Raw genomic sequence first — 17865 nt, forward strand, 5'->3', positions numbered from 1 at the left:
TGACATGGATCGTGTTCTGTTCTCTGCTGTGATTGGTTGCTGATGGCGGGCGTGTGTTCGTAATGGGTCTCCAGGTCCTGGAGCAACATCTGGACGGGCGCTGGAAGGGCCACATCCACGACGTCCAGCGAGGGACGGACCGCGTGGGCTTCTTCCCGCCCTCCATAGTGGAGGTCATCAGCAGAAGATCTGGTACGCGCACGCAGGCCACGCGTACGCACGTGCACACGCATACATGCATTCACACAAACATACACGTGGAGACACACGTGCACACTCATGAACACACACGTACCTTACTCACTGGCATGAAGAGACAGTGTGACATTACTGCTACCGTCTGACTTGAGATGGAGTGTGTGTGTGTGTTGTGTGTGTGTGTGTGTGTGTTTCACTGGTTTAACTTTGTCTGAATCCACTTCTAGCTGCTGCTGACTCACAACTTTATAAAGACAAACACAAGTGCACTCTCTTATACTCCAGTGATCCTCTACATATGTCAGAGTGCTCCCTAGAGGATTATTCATGTAAGTGCGGTATATTTGACACTCACTTTCAAACACACACACACATACCCGCACGCACGCACGCACGCACACACACACACACACACACACACACACACACACACACACACACACACACACACACACACACACACACACACACACACACACACACACACACCTAGCCAACGATTACAGAACAGCAGCAGTAGCTCCAGCGGTCTCGTACACTAACCGTGACTCACGGTGACTAGCCGTAACTAACGTCTGACTACGGGCGGGGGGGGGTAACTAACGGCTCCATCGCTTAGTAACTCCCCCTGCTCTCTCTGTGTGCCCGCTGGTCTGGAAGTATTGAGGTTCTTAACACACCTAGCAGAATGAAAGGTTCTAGGTTCTATACCCACCTGCTCAGGAGAATGAAAGGTTCTAGGTTCTACACCATCTGCTCAGGAGAATGAAAGGTTCTAGGTTCTACACCACCTGCTCAGGAGAAGGAAAGGTGCTAGGTTCTACACCCAACTGTGTAGCAGAATGAATGGTTCTAGGTTCTACACCCACCTGCTCAGGAGAATGAAAGGTTCTAGGTTCTACACCCACCTGTGTAGCAGAATGAGAGGTTCTACTGAGTGAAAGAGGGTTTGAATTCTGACTTTAGGGTATCTTGCAGACACACCGTTTCGCTCTCTTTCTACTCCGTCGGTTTCTCTCTCTCTGTCTCTCCCCCTGTCTCTCTCTCTATGTCTCTCTCTCTCTCTCTGTGTCGCTCTCTCATGCCCTCTGTCATGCCTCCATCCCTCCATTATTCCAGGTAACCACTGACATTACTCCATCCCTCCATCGGCTTCCTAACCTCTCCTCACCCTCTCCTCACCCCCTCCCATCCCTTCCTTCCTCCCTCCCTCCCTTCAGGGGGTACTCTCTCCCGCCATGCCTCCCTGCCAGCGCAGCGCCAGCAGCTCCTCCCCCGACCCTCCCTCACCTCCAGCCTGAGCTCCGCCCCCCAGACCGACGACTCCTACACGCTCTATGCCCCAGTGCATGTGCACGTCAACGGTCTCCGCGACAACGCAGGTATTAACCCTAGTACTAACTCACACACACACACACACACACACACACACTGGTCCACGTTCGATTTCGCCTTCCGCCCATGAACCCCGTGGTCTCTGGTCTGGTCGTCCCGGTCGATTGAGTGTCTGTGGGTTCACCGACCCTGTTGTGAAAGCCTTTACCCCCTAGCCCAACGTTACCGTAGCGACCATGCTAGTGTTTGTGTGTGCTAGGTACCCCCGCGAGGCCCCCGTCTACCTGCTCCCTGCAGGACGTCTGGGTGCTCAGGGACCCGTGTGTCGGTAAGCCCCCCGACACCCGACCCTCGCCGTCTGTGCCCTAATACCCCCTGATACCCCACCACCCTAACCCTACCCTGCTACCCCTGCCCTGTGACGGCACGCTACCTAGGCTGTGATTGCGTAGTTGCTTTAGCTTAGCCGCTTTAGCGTAGCTGCCTCAGCGCAGCTGCGTTAGCATAGCTGCATTAGCGTAGCATAGCTGTGTTAGCGACTTCGAAGGCCTCTACTGCATCGCTTCAACAGCAGCAAGCAAGGCACCCCAAGATCCCCCGTAGACCCCCCTCCTCCCCTCCCCCCTGCTGGATGACTGGCTAGAGGCTGATGCTTCCTGTAGCGTCACGCACAACGTCCTCTTCAGTAGGAGAGACCGGCACAACTTCCTCTCCAGAAGGAGAGACCAGCACAACGTCCTCTACAGAAGGAGAAACCAGCTGACGTCCTCTACAGGAGGAGGGACCAGCACAACGTCCTCTTCAGCAGGAGGGACCAGCACAACGTCCACTACAGTAGGAGGGACCAGCACAACATCCTCTTCAGTAGGAGGGACCAGCACAACGTCCTCTACAGTAGGAGGGACCAGCACAACGTCCTCTTCAGTAGGAGGGACCAGCACAACGTCCTCTACAGTAGGAGGGACCAGCACAACGTCCTCTTCAGTAGGAGGGACCAGCACAACGTCCTCTACAGTAGGAGAGACCAGCACAACGTCCACTAAGAAGGAGAGACCAGCACAACATCCTCTTCAGTAGGAGAGACCAGCACAACGTCCACTACAGAAGGAGAGACCAGCACAACGTCCACTACAGTTGGAGGGACCAGCACAACATCCTCTCCAGAAGGAGAGACCAGAACAACGTCCTCTTCAGTAGGAGAGACCAGCACAACGTCCTCTTCAGTAGGACAGACCAGCACAACGTCCTCTCCAGAAGGAGAGACCAGCACAACGTCCTCTTCAGTAGGAAAGACCAGCACAACGCCCTCTTCAGTAGGAGAGACCAGCACAATGTCCTCTACAGAAGGAGAGACCAGCACAACCTCCTCTGCAGAAGAGACCAGCACAATTTCCTCTAGAGTCAGAGAGACCAGCACAGCATCCTCTACAACAGGAAAGACGACCACATCGTCCTCTACAGTCGGAGAGACCAGCACAATGTTCTCTACAGCAAGAGGGACCAGCACAATGTCCTCTACAGCAGGAGAGACCAGCGCAATGTAATCTACAGCAGGAGAGACCAGCACAACATAATCTATAGCAGGAGAGACCAGCACAACGTCTTCTAAAGTTGGAAAGACCTGCACAATGGCCTCTACAAATGGAGACATCAGCACGACATATTCTACAGTAGCAGAGTGGCGCATGGCTAAAGTACTTAGACTAGTGTTGTGATGAATCGCTCTCGCTCTCTCTCTCTCTCTCTCTCTCTCTCTCTCTCTCTCTCTCTCTCTCTATCCTGTGTGTCTCCCTACCTCTCTTTCCCAGCGGGGGACCGTAACAGTGTAGGGAGCACCGGCAGCGTCGGCAGCATCCGCAGTGCTGGCAGCGGTCAGAGCACCGAGAGCACCGCCGCCTCCGCGCCCCCCAACGGCCTGCACCACGCCCCCGCGACCCACCACGCCCCCGGGACACCTGGGACACCCGACCGCCACGCCACCAAGGTACACACCCGTCCTCCTCGTCCTCCCCCTGGAGGTCTTCACGTGTCAATAATGACGGACCCCCACCCTATCGGACCAGGGAAAATCGATCCCAGGCGATGATTGCACCGGGTTAGGACGTGTGCTCCCTAACCGATGCATGTCTGAGCGGAGAGAGACCCGGGCTCCGGGACAGGGTAGGGTATTTTAAGGACCCGACATACCCAGTAATTCAATTGCTACAAAAAATGCAGTTCTACTTCTCAAAACGTCAATCGTCTCCGTTACAACACATGGTAGCCTCACAAATTAGATGGAAAGAACAGAAGTGAACGTCAATAGGCTATGGTTTCGCTGACTCAACTTGCGCTACTCCACCTTATTTGCTGCTCTTTTCAGCTGATCCTAATGGTCAGCCTTGCCATCACACAAGTTAAACGGCACTTTCATGGGTTTCTCTCGTGCCCGGCGCTGATCACCGGTATTACACAAAATAATAAACAGACCTGGGACTCGCGTTGATAGAAAGGGACACAACCCGGACCCAAATGCATTATAAATAGTCAACCTTGACTAGAGTTTCATTCAACTGTGTTTCAAACGTCTTTCTGCCCAGTCGGCGCCCCATCCTGGCGATTCTGGACCCCTTGAGCCTAACCAACAGCCGGACAGACCAACTGGTATACCTCCGTTCATATCCTTCATCTGTATATTTCAATGATATGGTTATTTGTTTCATGTTTCACACTTGAGGATGCTTGAGGACTTCTGCTCCAGTTCTCTAATGCGTGTGTGACTAATAAACAAAACGGATCGTGCTGTGTTGCAGCAGGAACACCACGCAGGCAGCCTGTGAACCACCAGAGGGCGCCAGAGCAGGGCTTCTCCCAGCAGTTTGTCCACCCACAGCAGCTCCTGGAGGGCAAGGTAGGACCACCGCTATAGTATTGGTTACCTCCTGACTGAGTATGCCTAAAAGTAATGAAGTGTAAAGAATAATAGTGTCTGTATTGTGTATTAATTGAATGCGTATATATGGATCCCACTGTCTGCCTGTCTGGCTGCCTCTCAATCTGTCTGTCTGTCTGCCTAGCCTCTTCATCCATCTGTCTGTCCGTCCGCCCGCCTTCCTTTCCATTTGTCATCTGTCGATCTGTACGTCCTTCTGCCTGTCTTGCTCTCAACCTGTGTGTCTGTCTCTCTCTCCCCCAGGATGCGGAGGCGATCTACCTGTGGCTGAGGGAGTTCCAGTTGGAGCAGTACACGGGGAACTTCATCAACTCTGGCTACGACGTTCCCACCATCAGCAGGATGACTCCCGAGGTAGCACTCACTCTGATCCCCAGTGTCACGTTGGAAAAGCTTAATTATGATATCAGGTGGGTTTTGCTTGGTGGACATCAGGGGCTTTCGGATCCACTCAGCGGTCCCAGTCCGACCCTGTTACAGCAGAGCTTCATTGTAGACTAAAGGTCTTCACACAGGTTCCATAGTGTGAGGGTAGCTGACAAGTAAGGTGGTTTGAACATTGTGCAAAGTTTTGATCAAACTTAGTCCAATGTTGTTGACAGTGTTCAGATTTGGGCCACTTTTGCTTGCGTTGTGAATGCATCTTGATGAGTGTGTACGTCTGTTGTGTTTCCTCTCAACTTCTTATCACTATATTTCATTTCTAGTTATGTGGAGATTCCTGTCGATGTGTGTTAACTTCCGGTCAGGGTGTTCTGTACTTCCTGCCTAGTAGTCTTCATATCCATTCGGGGGTGTTGATCTTCCTTTCTGGTGTGTTGAACTTCCTGTCTTGGGTGTCAAACATCCTGTGTGGTGTTGCAGGACCTGACGGCCATCGGCGTCACCAAGCCAGGCCACCGGAAGAAGATCTCCATGGAGATCGGCAACCTCAACATCCCTGATTGGCTGCCGGAGTACATCCCAGTAAGACCATTTATTTTCCTAACTAACTAGGCATCAGGCACTGCTTCACCTCTTCTCAAACATGAATCCATCAGAGCGTATGGTCTTCAGAAGGCTAGAGGTGCAGCTGTTGCGGATGTCATTTAGCAGTTCATCCTTTTATCCCGAGCCACTTTCAAGTGAGGCTGAGACCAAACAAAGCATAGTGAGGCTGAGACCAAACAAAGCATACCTTCAACATCGTAGTTCTAGTGCTTCACATCAAACTACTGGACAGATCAAATGTTGCCCCTTTTACTCAAGGCGAAGCGCTGTGGATACAGAGGGAAAGAGACATACGGAGAGGGATATATTGATAGTGATAAAGAGAGGGATAAGGAGAGGGATATATGGATAGGGAGATACAGAGAGAAAGAGGAATGCAAAGAGAGAGGGTACAGAGAGGGAAAGAGGGATACATAGAGAGAGGGATACAGATCATGTTGTTTGTCTAAGCTGACAGAGCTTTTTTTGTGATGCAGGCGGACCTTGGGGAGTGGCTAAGTGCCATTGCTCTGCCTCAGTACCACAAGAAGCTGGCGGAAAATGGCTACGACTCCATCACCATCGTCCGGGACCTGACCTGGGAGGACCTGCAGGAGATAGGCATCACCAAGCTGGGTGAGGAACAACATGACATCATGAAGGCATAACATCACAACCTCAGGACTAGGGCTGCAACAACGAATCGATAAAATCGATAAAAATCGATTACTAAAAGCATTGGCAACGAATTTGGTCATCGATTCGTTGAGTCGCGCGATTAATACATCACTCGTAGGCGCGGCACTGTTTACAGCAAGCCGCCGACAGGTTGGTTCATGGTTCATGCACGCCCACAGTGAGCTTTAGTGTGAGCTACCACAGCTTGTATTTTGGTCATATCTTAACACTGGACTGTAGGCCTATATAAAAGTGTTGTACCTTCACTGTCTTTGGGTTAAAAAATCTCCTTCAACTCAGTATCCGTCTAGTCCAACCAAAAACTCTGTCAGCTGCTGCTGCTGCAGACGGGCTCAGAGTCGGCACCGCTTGCATCAACAGTCGTTCAAAGCAGCGGTAGTCATGACAGAACCGGACGGTGTAGAAAGTCCCGTCAGTTAAAAATAGTAATCCAGTTTTTAAATCCATGTTAAAATCGGCAGGAAATAGAGCTAGTTAGCTTAAAAAAAAAGTAGCAAACAGTGTCAAATGTGATGTGTTCAGGTCGGCTCAGTAATATAATTGATTTGTTCTAATGCAACACAAAAAAAAAAATTGAGATTTTGGCGAAAACTTGTTTTCCCAGCAATATAAAATAGATAGTAATGATGGAATTATGATCTGTTTAACGTCCTATCTTGAGCTATGATCATCTTATCAGCAATTAAAGCAATAATACAAGTTCTATTTCAACAAAATAATAGAATAGTATCGATAGTGGTATCAATAACGACTTGGATCGTTAAGGAGTCTCAGAAATGGTATCTATATCAATAAAAATGAACAATCTCCTGTCATCTGAGAGAAATTAAGATGATTTAATTTCTTTTTAACCGTTAGTTACCTGGTTAAAGATCTTATCGGTTAACCGGTTAACCATGGACATCCCTTATATACTGTATATATATAAATGTATACATTGTATGTCGTTTTTGTGTTATCCAAGTTATGTTTTTTTATTTTTTTATCATTTAATAGTTCCGGGACGTTGGAGCGATAACCTGGTGTTTTTACACTTCAGTCTGCACTGTGAATTTGAAGTAATGTTCAGTTTTTGAATAAAGATGCGGCAATTACAAATGTTTCTTTTTTTATCCGATTAATCTAAAAAATAATCGACCGATTAATCGATTATTAAGATAATCGTTAGTTGCAGCCCTACTCCGGACCCCGTGACATCATCGCGTCTTGCCATGCTAGCAGGTGTAAAGGGTTTGTTGTTTGACGTCTCCTCGGTAACCATTCAGGCCGTCTCCTCCCCCAGGTCACCAGAAGAAGCTGATGCTGGCGGTGAGGAAGCTGTGCGACGTCCACAGATCCAGCCTGCAGGCCCAGTCCTCCAACGCCCAGGGGACACTGCACCGCCGCAAGACCCCCGGGGCCCTCCACCTGGTGGCCATCGACCCCCCTGGGGACTGCCCCTCCCCCCACACCCCCTCCATGCTCAGCTTCCAGGACAGCGAGCTGAGCGCCGAGCTGCAGAGCGCCATGTGCGGCCGCTACGCCCCCGACGAGCGGCTGGCCCTCAGGGGCCTCTCCCAGAGCCAGGAGAGCATTGATGCCCGCTCCCGGGGGTCCGGACGCTCCCAGGAGCCCCCCTCCGCCTCCATCAGCAACCCCCACTGCCACTCCCAGGAGAGCCTCGGGGGAGAGGGGGGCTCCAGTCTGGAGGGCAGCCCCGTCAGGGAGAGGAACGTCCCGGAGGGCTGGGACCCCCGACCAAAGCAGGTCCCTCTGGGCACCGCCACTGTCTTCAAGTACCCCCCTGTGCCGGCCAAGCCCAAGCCCTCCTCCCACAGCCCCTCCCCCCACGGCTCCCCGGTCCAGAGGGGCTTCAGCTACCTGCACGCCTCCTGCGGGACCACCCAGTTGGGCTCTCGATCACCCGCAAAGCCCCGGGACCCGTCGCTCTCCCTGACCCAGCCCCGGCGGCGCTACGCCCTGTCGGACGGCGAGCCTGACGACGAGGACGAGGAGGAGGAGGGGTCCGCGCCCCACCACTCGGGTCACCTGGGCTCCTACGCCACCCTGACCCGTCGGCCCGGACGCAGCCAGCTGGCCCGTTGCCACGGCAGCCCGGAGAAGGAGGGCAGCCCTGTGGGGCGGAGCCAGTCATTCGCCGTGCGCGCCCGCAAGAAGGGCCCGCCCCCGCCCCCGCCCAAGAGGCTGAGCTCCGTCAGCAGCACCCACAGCACGGAGGAGGGGGGTGGGGGGGTCGTGACGGACAGCCCCGGCAGCGTGAGGAGCATCACCGCCTGCATGGAGAGCACCTCGTCCTCCTCCTCCTGCTCCTCCTCCTGCTCCTCCTCCCCTGGGAAGAGGAGACCGGCCCCCCCGGTCCCCAGGCTAGACCCCTTCCAGCAGGAGGACCCCCCGCGGCGGCGGGTCCAGAGCGAGTACCTCCCGGAGCAGACCCCCATCGCGGGGGCGGAGCCGGAGCGCGGGGTCAAGTCCGACTCTGAGGAGGAGGAGCCGGGGGCGGGGTCATCGAGGGGGCGGGGCCAGGAAGGCTCCGCCTCCCCTCAGAACAGCTCCAGCGAGTGCCTCCCCTTCGCCGAGGAGGGCAACCTGACCATCAAGCAGCGGCCCAAGCTGGGGGGGCCGCCGCGGGCTGATGCGGTGCTGGAGCCCCCCGACCTCCCAGAGTTCAACCTGAAGGAGTCGGACACTGTGAAGCGCCGACACAAGCCCAAGGGAGCGGAAGGGGGCGGGGAGGGGGGAGGAGAGGGGGGAGGAGAGGGAGGCTCGCCCAACAGGGAGCACCGAGGGAGCGGACCCTCCTCCCAAAGCCAGGAGCAGGAGGAGGAGGAGGCCTGGAGGATCTGCGAGGCAAGGGTGGAGACCCCCGTTCTCCGACCCCCTCTGTCCCCAAAGCCCCCCGCCACCGCCCCAAAACCCATCAGACACAGCCTGCTGGCCGCTCAGGGTACGGTGCACAGGCACACACACACACACACACACACACACACACGGGCAAACTCATACGCTCACACATTACAGTCATACACGTGACACACACACGCACAGTCTTCATATTAGGTTTATATTGTAATACCAGGTCATTATATCATTGTGTAGCTTCTTATCCTAGCCATCTTCGTTCTGTGGGGATGGATTAATCTAACATTTTTAAGTGCTTTTCACTTGTATCTATGAATATCTTTACTGTACCGACAGCGTTATATTGGTTTCTCTATATTCTGACAAATGTACTTATTGTGAGTCGCTTTGGATAAAAGCGTTGACAATAGGTCGTTAATTTGTTATATTAGCTTTTTATATCATGATACTAGGTCATATTATGATATTAGGTTGTTACATGGCAATATTATGTTGTTATATGGGATATAAGGTTGTTAGATTGTAATATTAGGTTGATAGATTGTGATATGAGGATGATAGATTGTGATATTATGTTGTTGTTTTGTGATATTAGGTTGTAATATTGTGATATTAGGTTGTTTCATGGTGATATTAGGTTGTTATATTGTGATAATAGGTTGGTATATCGTGATATGAGGTTGTTATATGGTGAGATAGGGTTGTTATATCGTGATATAAGATTGTTATATGGTGATATAAGGTTGTTATATGGTGATATGAGCTTATTATATCATGATATGAGGTTGTTATATGGTGATATAAGGTTGTTATATCGTGATATGAGGTTGTTTCATGGTGATATTAGGTTGGTATATCTTGATATGAGGTTGTTATATTGTGATATTAGGTTGTTATATCGTGATATGAGGTCATTATATGGTGAGATAAGGTTGTTATATGGTGATATAAGGTTGTTATATGGTGATATGAGGTTGTTATTTCGTGATATGAGGTCGGCATATGGTAATATGAGGTTGTTATATCGTGATAAGAGGTTGTTTCATGGTGATACAATGTTGTTATATCGTGATATTAAGTTGTTATATTGTGATATGAGGTTGTTATATTGTGATATAAGGTTGTTATATTGTGATGAGGTTGTTATATTGTGAAAAGAGGTCTTTATATTGTGATGTAAGGTTGTTATATCATGGTTTTTCATTACTCTAACATGTGATCCACCCTCCAGCTGCAGCCAGCACCCCGCCCCCGCTGGGCGTCACCCTCAATGCTGTCCAGAGTGTGGCGTTCACCTCCCCCCTAACACCCATCCACGGCTCCCCAAGCACCCCCTACCCCAGCCACGCCTCCCCCAGCACCCTATACCCCAGCCAGCCACCACCGCCAGGCAAGCTCCAGGTCTGCGTGGTAGGCCCGGGCCCCGGGCCCCTAGTGGTCCAGCAGAGATTGGACCAGACCAGCTCCTCGCTGGAGGCTGCCCTCCAGGCAGTGGAGAGGAAGCTGACCCAGGATGACGTCTCGGACGGGTAGGAGGAGAACTCACACCTCCAGATATCTCGCTTTGATTTTGAATCGGATATTCAAATCAAAATCCATTGTGTTTCTATAGCATATGTAGAACCATGATGATGCCATCTTGCATGGATAAAAATGACCAACAATTATTGAAGTTAAATAAGATGAGGACATTTCCAGTATTCAAACGGCGTAGGAGAACCTGATATATCAGTCTAAGAGGAAACTAGTAGAGGAAAACTCTTCCTAAGTGAAAAGGAATGGTTTAGCCAATTAGTTTAGTCACTTACTGAGTTAAGCCAGATAGACATACTGCAGAGACGTTTGATATTATTTGTATTGATCTGTGTTTTGCGTGTGTGTGTGTGTGTGTGTGTGTGTGTGTGTGTGCGTGTGTGTGTGTGTGTGTGTGTGGTCTCCACCAGGGGCGCCAACACAGTGAAGTCTGCCGGGACTATCCTGGACGACATCGGCAACATGTTTGATGACCTCGCTGACCAACTCGACGCCATGTTGGATTGAGTCAGGAACCCTCGGGAACCCCTCAGGGCCACAACTCATGATGTCATCTAGACCCGGTGACTAGAACAAACGATGTCATCAAGATCTTACGATGTCATCAGGGCGAGGACTAGATATCCAGATGTTCTCACGTCTTCCTGTGGCCCCGCATGCTCTGCTGGCCCTCCCCTACCACGAGTCCACGACACCCTCGCTGGCAGTTCTGCCTAATGAACACTAGAGGGCGCACACTAGTTTAAGTTAAATTTGTATTTGTCACAGAGTTGTACTAAACACTATTTCCATGGCAGTTGGAGTCAACACTAGAGGGCGGAATAGCACAATATCCCTGACAGTTAGACTCTTTCAACACTGGAGAACTGAATAGAATAATATACCTGACAGTTCCATTCTGTCAACACTAGAAGACAGAATAGCACAATATCTCTGGCAGTACCACTCTGTCAACACTAGAGGACACAATATCTCTGGTCGACGATGCGTCGGAGTGCCTTGTTGCTGCTCGTTTCTCGTCAACCACCAAGACAATTTTATTTCGGCCACGCCTACGTACAGTAGATGCAACATGTTGGCCTGCGTTTAGACTATCGGTAACCACACATGTAAAAGATACGTGTAAAAGACCATTTGGTTGTAGGACCGTTGTGAAACCGGCTCACTGTGCCAGAGCATCCCTCTGCCGATCTTGACGCCTGTATGTCACGGGATGTGTGCCATTTTTTGATACTCTGCACACCTTAAACTTTTGTAGTATTGTTTGTTGCGAAAGAAATGAAATATCTGTTGCAAACAAAGTGATATCTGCCCTATTAAGCCATTAAATTCCATGGGATTCGATGTTGAGTTATTAATAGAGCAGATTATTTGATATTACACTATGTACGCCTATGACGCTTTGTAAAACCTGTAAAAGTAGGCTATGTTGTTTATACAAAGGGAAGATTAACTAAGTTTAGACTGCATGTTAACTTTAAGTTGAACACCAGAGTTTTACATTCTGGTTACAGCTGTAAAACGCTGTAAAATATCAAATAATATGCATACTATTTTTGGGAATGTATTCATTTTAATGTAGTCTGGCTCTATTATTTAAATTAATCTAAATATGTATATTTTATACTAGAGGTATAAACAGGAGAAAATTTATATTCAACCAAAGTCTCCTATTTTCTTGTATTATCTCTTATTCCCAAGAACATGTAAAACTGAAGATATTGTGTGTTTAATATGTATAAATGTATAATGAAATCTTATGTGTAACCAGAAGAGGTTATTGTTGACGTTCTGACTTGTAAGGAGTAGTACTTAACGTATTTCTGCTGTGTGTGCATAAAGTACTTCCTATATGGCATGCTACAGTGATACTTGTATGTTTATGAAAGGCATCTATGCAGTGTCTCTCCTGCCAACGTTTTGTACTAAATAACTTCACCATCTAGACCGGTTTGTCGCCTGGATGCTTGACTATTACCGGGGATACTCTACACCAGTGTAGTGTTCCACCTCCCTACCGCTCAGGAAAACCCCTGCTGTTTTAAAGAACTGTGTGTGTGTGTGTGTGTGTGTGTGTGTGTGTGTGTGTGTGTGTGTGTGTGTGTGTGTGTGTGTGCGCACGTAGGGATTTACTTGTTCAAAGTGTATCCATAAAATATTGTCCTTATACCTGCAGACTGTAAATGAGGATTGAACATTAATTTTGATCAACCATCGCAACCGATTCATCAGTTCTCTGTGAATAGGCATACAGCCAAGAAGCGCAAAGAGGACACTGCAGGCATCAGTACTTGTAGTTCCAGTGGCACAAACTATCTTTTTTTTCGGTTTTCTGTCATAGCCTACGATCTTCTGAGGGGCGTTTCCTGAACACTCTTATTTCGGAAGAAGGGAAAAGTTACGTAAAGACACGTAAGAGCTTCCGACCTCCGAGCTGCTTTGAAGGCGGCATAAAATCACCGGCAGCGGTGACAGTTGAAATAGAAAGACGAGTTTACAGAGAGAGGAGCGAGAGACTCGCATTGAGTGTGCTTAACGATTACTGTTCATCGCTTATTAAGTAAATAATTATTTCAACATTTATTATCAGATTTACATTACATTTACCAATTATTATATTTTTGGAAAATAAGGTATTCTTTTTGCTATGCCATTTGTTTCAGCAAAAGTGTTATTATATAAGTTAACATATGCAGGGTTGCCAACTCTCACGCTTTCAGCATCAATCTCACGCAAGAAATATAACGCCAAATAGCCCATCTTTAAAAAAAAATAATCAACTTCTGTCCGTCCGTTGATCACTCACTAGAACAAATAATACTACAGGAAACATGCTCGTTAGATTTATCCATCTATCTATCTATCGATCGATCTTGAAGGATGGTTCGATTTGTCTTTCGCCACTATGCCCAGGTCGGACGACCGATTTTCCGTCAGGACCGATCGATCGATCTATCTATCTTGACCGACTGCCACGACTGCAGTGAGGGCTGACCTACAACGGCCTCTGCGCACCTTTCTCCGTTGATTTGCCGCTCCCTTGCGTCTTTTAGTTGCGCGTGAAAAGTTTTGAGTAAAAGACGCGCGTTTTGGAAGAAGAAAATAAAGTGTTGGTTAAGGTCTGAAAGTGCAAATAATTGCCTCAAACTAGTGCTGTCATTTTTAAATAACAGTGTTACGTTGTTTTATTACTATTGTTTATTGAACGCAATTAATTCGGTTACTCCGCTATTTAGTTTAATTTACTTATTAGAGCGTACTGCTCAATACTTAACCTACAATTACGGCCAGGATATCGAAATCAACAAGAACATTGAATGTGCATTTTTATGTAATTCCCAACATCTGAACAAGAGAGAAAGATGGCGAAAAGATACCCTTTTCAAAAACTCTTCCAGTCTCTCTCCCTCCCTCCTTCCATGTCTACTGTCTCTCTACCTCTCTGTGTGGCCTGTGGACCTGGTTGAAATTCAACTAGAACTTGTTAGTTTGGTGTTACTTAGCCTATATTTTATTTATCTTACAAATGCCTTTTGAACTGAGCACGGCAAGAACAAGTCAATTTAGGCATTATAAGGGCTACATGATCCATAGGCTATGTTACAATTTCAGAAATTGTAATTAGGATATATTTTAATTCTGCTTTAACATTAACTCCATGTTTCTTTTCAATATCTGTCATTAGGCTAAATAAAGTCACGTTTGGCAATGAGAGGGGTCCAAGTCACCAAGGGCGTAGGAACCGGGGGGGACGAAGGGGACGCGTCCCCTCCAATATCGGAGACAGGCGCATTTGTCCCACCTAAAAATGATACCGGATCTGTCAGGTTTCCGATATGTGTCCCCCAAATGTTAAACTCATTCCTACGCCCCTGCAAGTAACCTATTCTCGCAATATAGACCCTAAAGGTTTTCTCATGGTTTGACAGCCCTCATCAAAACAAAATTACAAGGTGTTATCAAGCAATAGCTAAATTACTAAACTAATTAAAGGACATGACACACTGTTAACTTCTGTTCAAATCCTCCTTTCTGGGTCAGACTGGGAATAAATTCTGACGTCTTGGTTAAATACATATCTATAGCAGCAGGTGTCTGACTCAGTATACAGCTATGTTCCCATGTCAAATTAAATGTTAAATGCATGATTAAATGCATGATTAAAAATTATCTAAACACATTTTGAATGTCCTACGTCAACAACAGCCAATGGCTTTTATGTAAGCCGTCCTTCAATTTGTTTATACTAAGTAAACAAGGAATGTTTTGTAAAAAAAAAAGGGTTAGGGTTATCAAAAATGTGCGCTGATATTTTGCAAAGTCTCACTCCAGCCAAAGACCCAAAGTTGGCAACCCTGCATATGTCGAAATATAGTTTTATATGAATAATATTATACATATAAATAGATATAAAATTGGTACTCCCTATAGTTAAAGATAAAGATAAATCCCTTTTTTAATTTAAAGTGTTGTTTTTTTTAAACAATTATAATTTCGAACGCTTGTCTTTAAACTGTTAACTCCCTGACAGCCATCCTCAGCAAGATGTCTGCTGCTAAGGGTGTAGTGGTCGGTATTGACCTTGGCACCACCTAGTCCTGCGTGGGGGTGCTCCAGCACGGCAAAGTGGAGATCATCGCCAACGACCAGGGCAACCAGACCACCCCCAGCTACGTGGCGTTCACAGACATGGAGAGACTCATTGGAGACCCGGCCAAGAACCAGGTTGCCACAAACCCCACCAACACCGTGTTCGGCGCCAAGCGCCTGATTGGCCGAAAGTTTGACGATGTGGTGGTGCAGGCGGACATGAAGCACTGGCCATTCACGGTGATGAGCGACGCGGGGAAGCCCAAAATCCAGGTGGAGCACAAGGGGGAGAACAAGTCCTTCTACCCTGAGGAGGTGTCATCCATGGTCCTGGTGAAGATGACGGAGATTGTCGAAGCCTACCTGGGCCAGAAGGTGTCGAACGCCGTCATCACGGTTCCAGCTTACTTCAACGACTTCCAGCATCAGGCCACCAAGGACGCAGGAGTGATCGCTGGCCTCAACGTCCTGAGGATCATCAGCGAGCCCACGGCGGCCGCCATTGCCTATGGTCTGGACAAAGACAAGAGCAGTGAGCGCAACGTCCTGATCTTTGACCTGGGTGGGGGCACCTTTGACGTCTCCATCCTGACCATCAAAGACGGCATCTTTGAGGTGAAGTCCACGGCCGGAGACACTCATCTGGGTGGAGAGGACTTTGACAACCGCTTGGTCAACCACTGTGTGGAGGAGTTCAAGCGGAAGTTCAAGAAGGACATCAGCCAGAACAAGAAGGCTTTGGGGAGGCTGCGCACAGCTTGTGAGCGAGCCAAGAGAACCCTGTCGTCCAGCTCCCAGGCCAGTATCGACATTGATTCTCTGCATGAGGGCACCGACTTCTGCACCTCCGTCACCAGGGCACGCTTCGAGAATTTGTGCTCAGACCTCTTCAGGGGAACCCTGGAACCCGTGGAGAAAGCCCTGAGTGATGCCATGATGGACAAGAACCAGGTCCACGACATCGTCCTGGTGGGAGGCTCCACGCGAATCCCCAAGATCCAGACGAGGGTGTGGCTTACGGCGCCGCTGTGCTCCTGGACGTGGCGCCCCTTTCCCTGGGCATTGAGACGACCGGAGGAGTCATGACGCCCGTGATCATACGGAACACCACCAGCCCCACCAAACAGACTCAGACCGGCTTCACCACCACCACCGACAACCAGGACGGGGTCAGTATCCTGGTCTTTGAAGGAGAGAGAGTCATGACCGAGGACAACAACCTGCTAGGCAAGTTCAAGCTGTTGGGAATCCCGCCCGCTCCGAGAGGGGTACCTCAGATCAATGTCACCTTCGACATTGATGCAGACGGCATTCTGAACGTGTCTGCTGTGGAGCAGAGCATGGGCAAACAGAACAAGATCACCATAAAAAGTGACAAGGGCCGCCTGAGCACCAAAGACATTGAGAGGATGGTGCAGGAAGCAGACCAATACAAAGTAGAAGACGAGCAACAGAGGGAGAAAATAGCGGCCAAGAACGCCCTGGAGTCCTACGCCTTCAACATGAAGAGCAGCCTGCGGGAGGTCAACCTGAAGGACAAGTTTGAGCCGGCCATCCTCTGGCTGGAGAACAACTAGCGAGCAGAGAAAGAGGAGTACCAACACTCGCTAATGGAGTTGGAGAAGCTGTGGAACCAGCACTTGAGTTGAGGGGGGATGGCGGTGGTCATGTTTTTTCGTTCCAGTCGGGGTAGCTCGGCAGCAGGGGGCGGAGCGTTTCCAAAGTTAACAGGGCGCATGTGAAGGCTCGGACATTAAAGACGCAGTACACACACGTTTAAAGACGAGGAACACACTGCATAAACATGGAGAAGGGTCTGAGGTGAGCTTGTGACAACACCTTGCGCTTGGACAAGCCAATCGTTAATTGTGAATGCCAGAGTGGAGGACTGTTATTTTTGAGTTTTGATTATTGAAGCTATTCTGATCTGAATGTCAGAGCCCGGAAAATGTACATTAATTAATTCATTAATGAATTGCTTCCCCTTTTTTATCTTTTGTTTGACCACATCATGTTTAAGAAATGTCAGGTGGTGCTATGTATTTGTATTATTTTCAGATTTGTTTAATCCAGTTGTTCTTGCACTTGAATTAAAATGGACTTCACTTGAGAGGATTCATGCTCATTTGCAATGTTTTGTGAGGTTTGGTTTGAACATTTAATAGATTAATTTTCAATAGATGTATAGGTATCATGAGTATGAAGTTGCACTTGCACCCAGTGGGAAAATTTGTCCTCTGTATTTACCCTAACTATGTAGGGGACCAACTCCAATTCTGATGTGCCTTGGTCAAGATCAATGACAAGAGTATCTGACACGTAGTATATCAATACCATGCATGTTGTTTTAGAGTAATATAATATAATAATTATCTTTGTGCTTAAACAATAATCAAAAGGGTACACCGTTGGTCTCCCACCATATGCACTGTCATCAGCACAAATGATCTGTCCCTAAACGTTAAATCCAATCCAACCTCCCACCTGTTTGTTTTTTTTTACAATTCGAGTACTGTGTGTAACCCCATCATCTCCAGGCTGTACCAGGGGGGAGTGCCAGCAGGCAGCTGTGGAGAGCAGGCCAGAGCTGGCTCCCAGGGGCCCACCATCGAGGAGGTGGACTAAAGCAGACTGTTGGACTGAATGGAATATGATTAATATGAGTGTTACGGATTAAAAGGTTATCTCTTGGGGCCCCCCAGTGGTTCACCGCGTAGAGCGCGTACCATTAAGACCTCTCCTGGGTGATG

The 17865-nt window shown here is 48.7% G+C and overlaps 1 protein-coding gene and 1 pseudogene across 6 annotated transcripts in view; both read left to right on the plus strand.

Moving 5' to 3' along the window:
* LOC307083196 (CASK interacting protein 2) overlaps positions 1–12455 on the plus strand; it is a 45532-nt gene extending 33077 nt beyond the window's left edge. The window contains exons 11-22 of one of the 5 annotated variants that reach the window (XM_079747024.1): positions 75–192; positions 1419–1580; positions 1793–1861; positions 3342–3517; positions 4113–4176; positions 4326–4423; positions 4709–4819; positions 5330–5431; positions 5932–6070; positions 7416–9077; positions 10224–10521; positions 10936–12455. In XM_079747024.1, the coding sequence (XP_079603150.1) occupies positions 75–192; positions 1419–1580; positions 1793–1861; positions 3342–3517; positions 4113–4176; positions 4326–4423; positions 4709–4819; positions 5330–5431; positions 5932–6070; positions 7416–9077; positions 10224–10521; positions 10936–11032 (3096 nt within the window). In that variant the 3' untranslated portion in view covers positions 11033–12455. The remainder of the gene's footprint in view (positions 1–74; positions 193–1418; positions 1581–1792; positions 1862–3341; positions 3518–4112; positions 4177–4325; positions 4424–4708; positions 4820–5329; positions 5432–5931; positions 6071–7415; positions 9078–10223; positions 10522–10935) is intronic. The other 4 variants (XM_079747025.1, XM_079747026.1, XM_079747027.1 and 1 more) reach the window with 4 other exon arrangements.
* Positions 12456–15070: 2615 nt separating this feature from the next.
* Positions 15071–17740, plus strand: LOC307082160 (heat shock 70 kDa protein 1-like; annotated as a pseudogene). The gene is made up of 2 exons: positions 15071–16742; positions 17626–17740. The product of its transcript is annotated as a heat shock 70 kDa protein 1-like (transcript).
* The last annotated feature ends 125 nt before the right edge of the window (positions 17741–17865 follow it).

The sequence above is a fragment of the Pollachius pollachius genome (assembly GCF_949987615.1).
Source record: "Pollachius pollachius genome assembly, chromosome: 11".
NCBI classification, from domain to species: domain Eukaryota; kingdom Metazoa; phylum Chordata; class Actinopteri; order Gadiformes; family Gadidae; genus Pollachius; species Pollachius pollachius.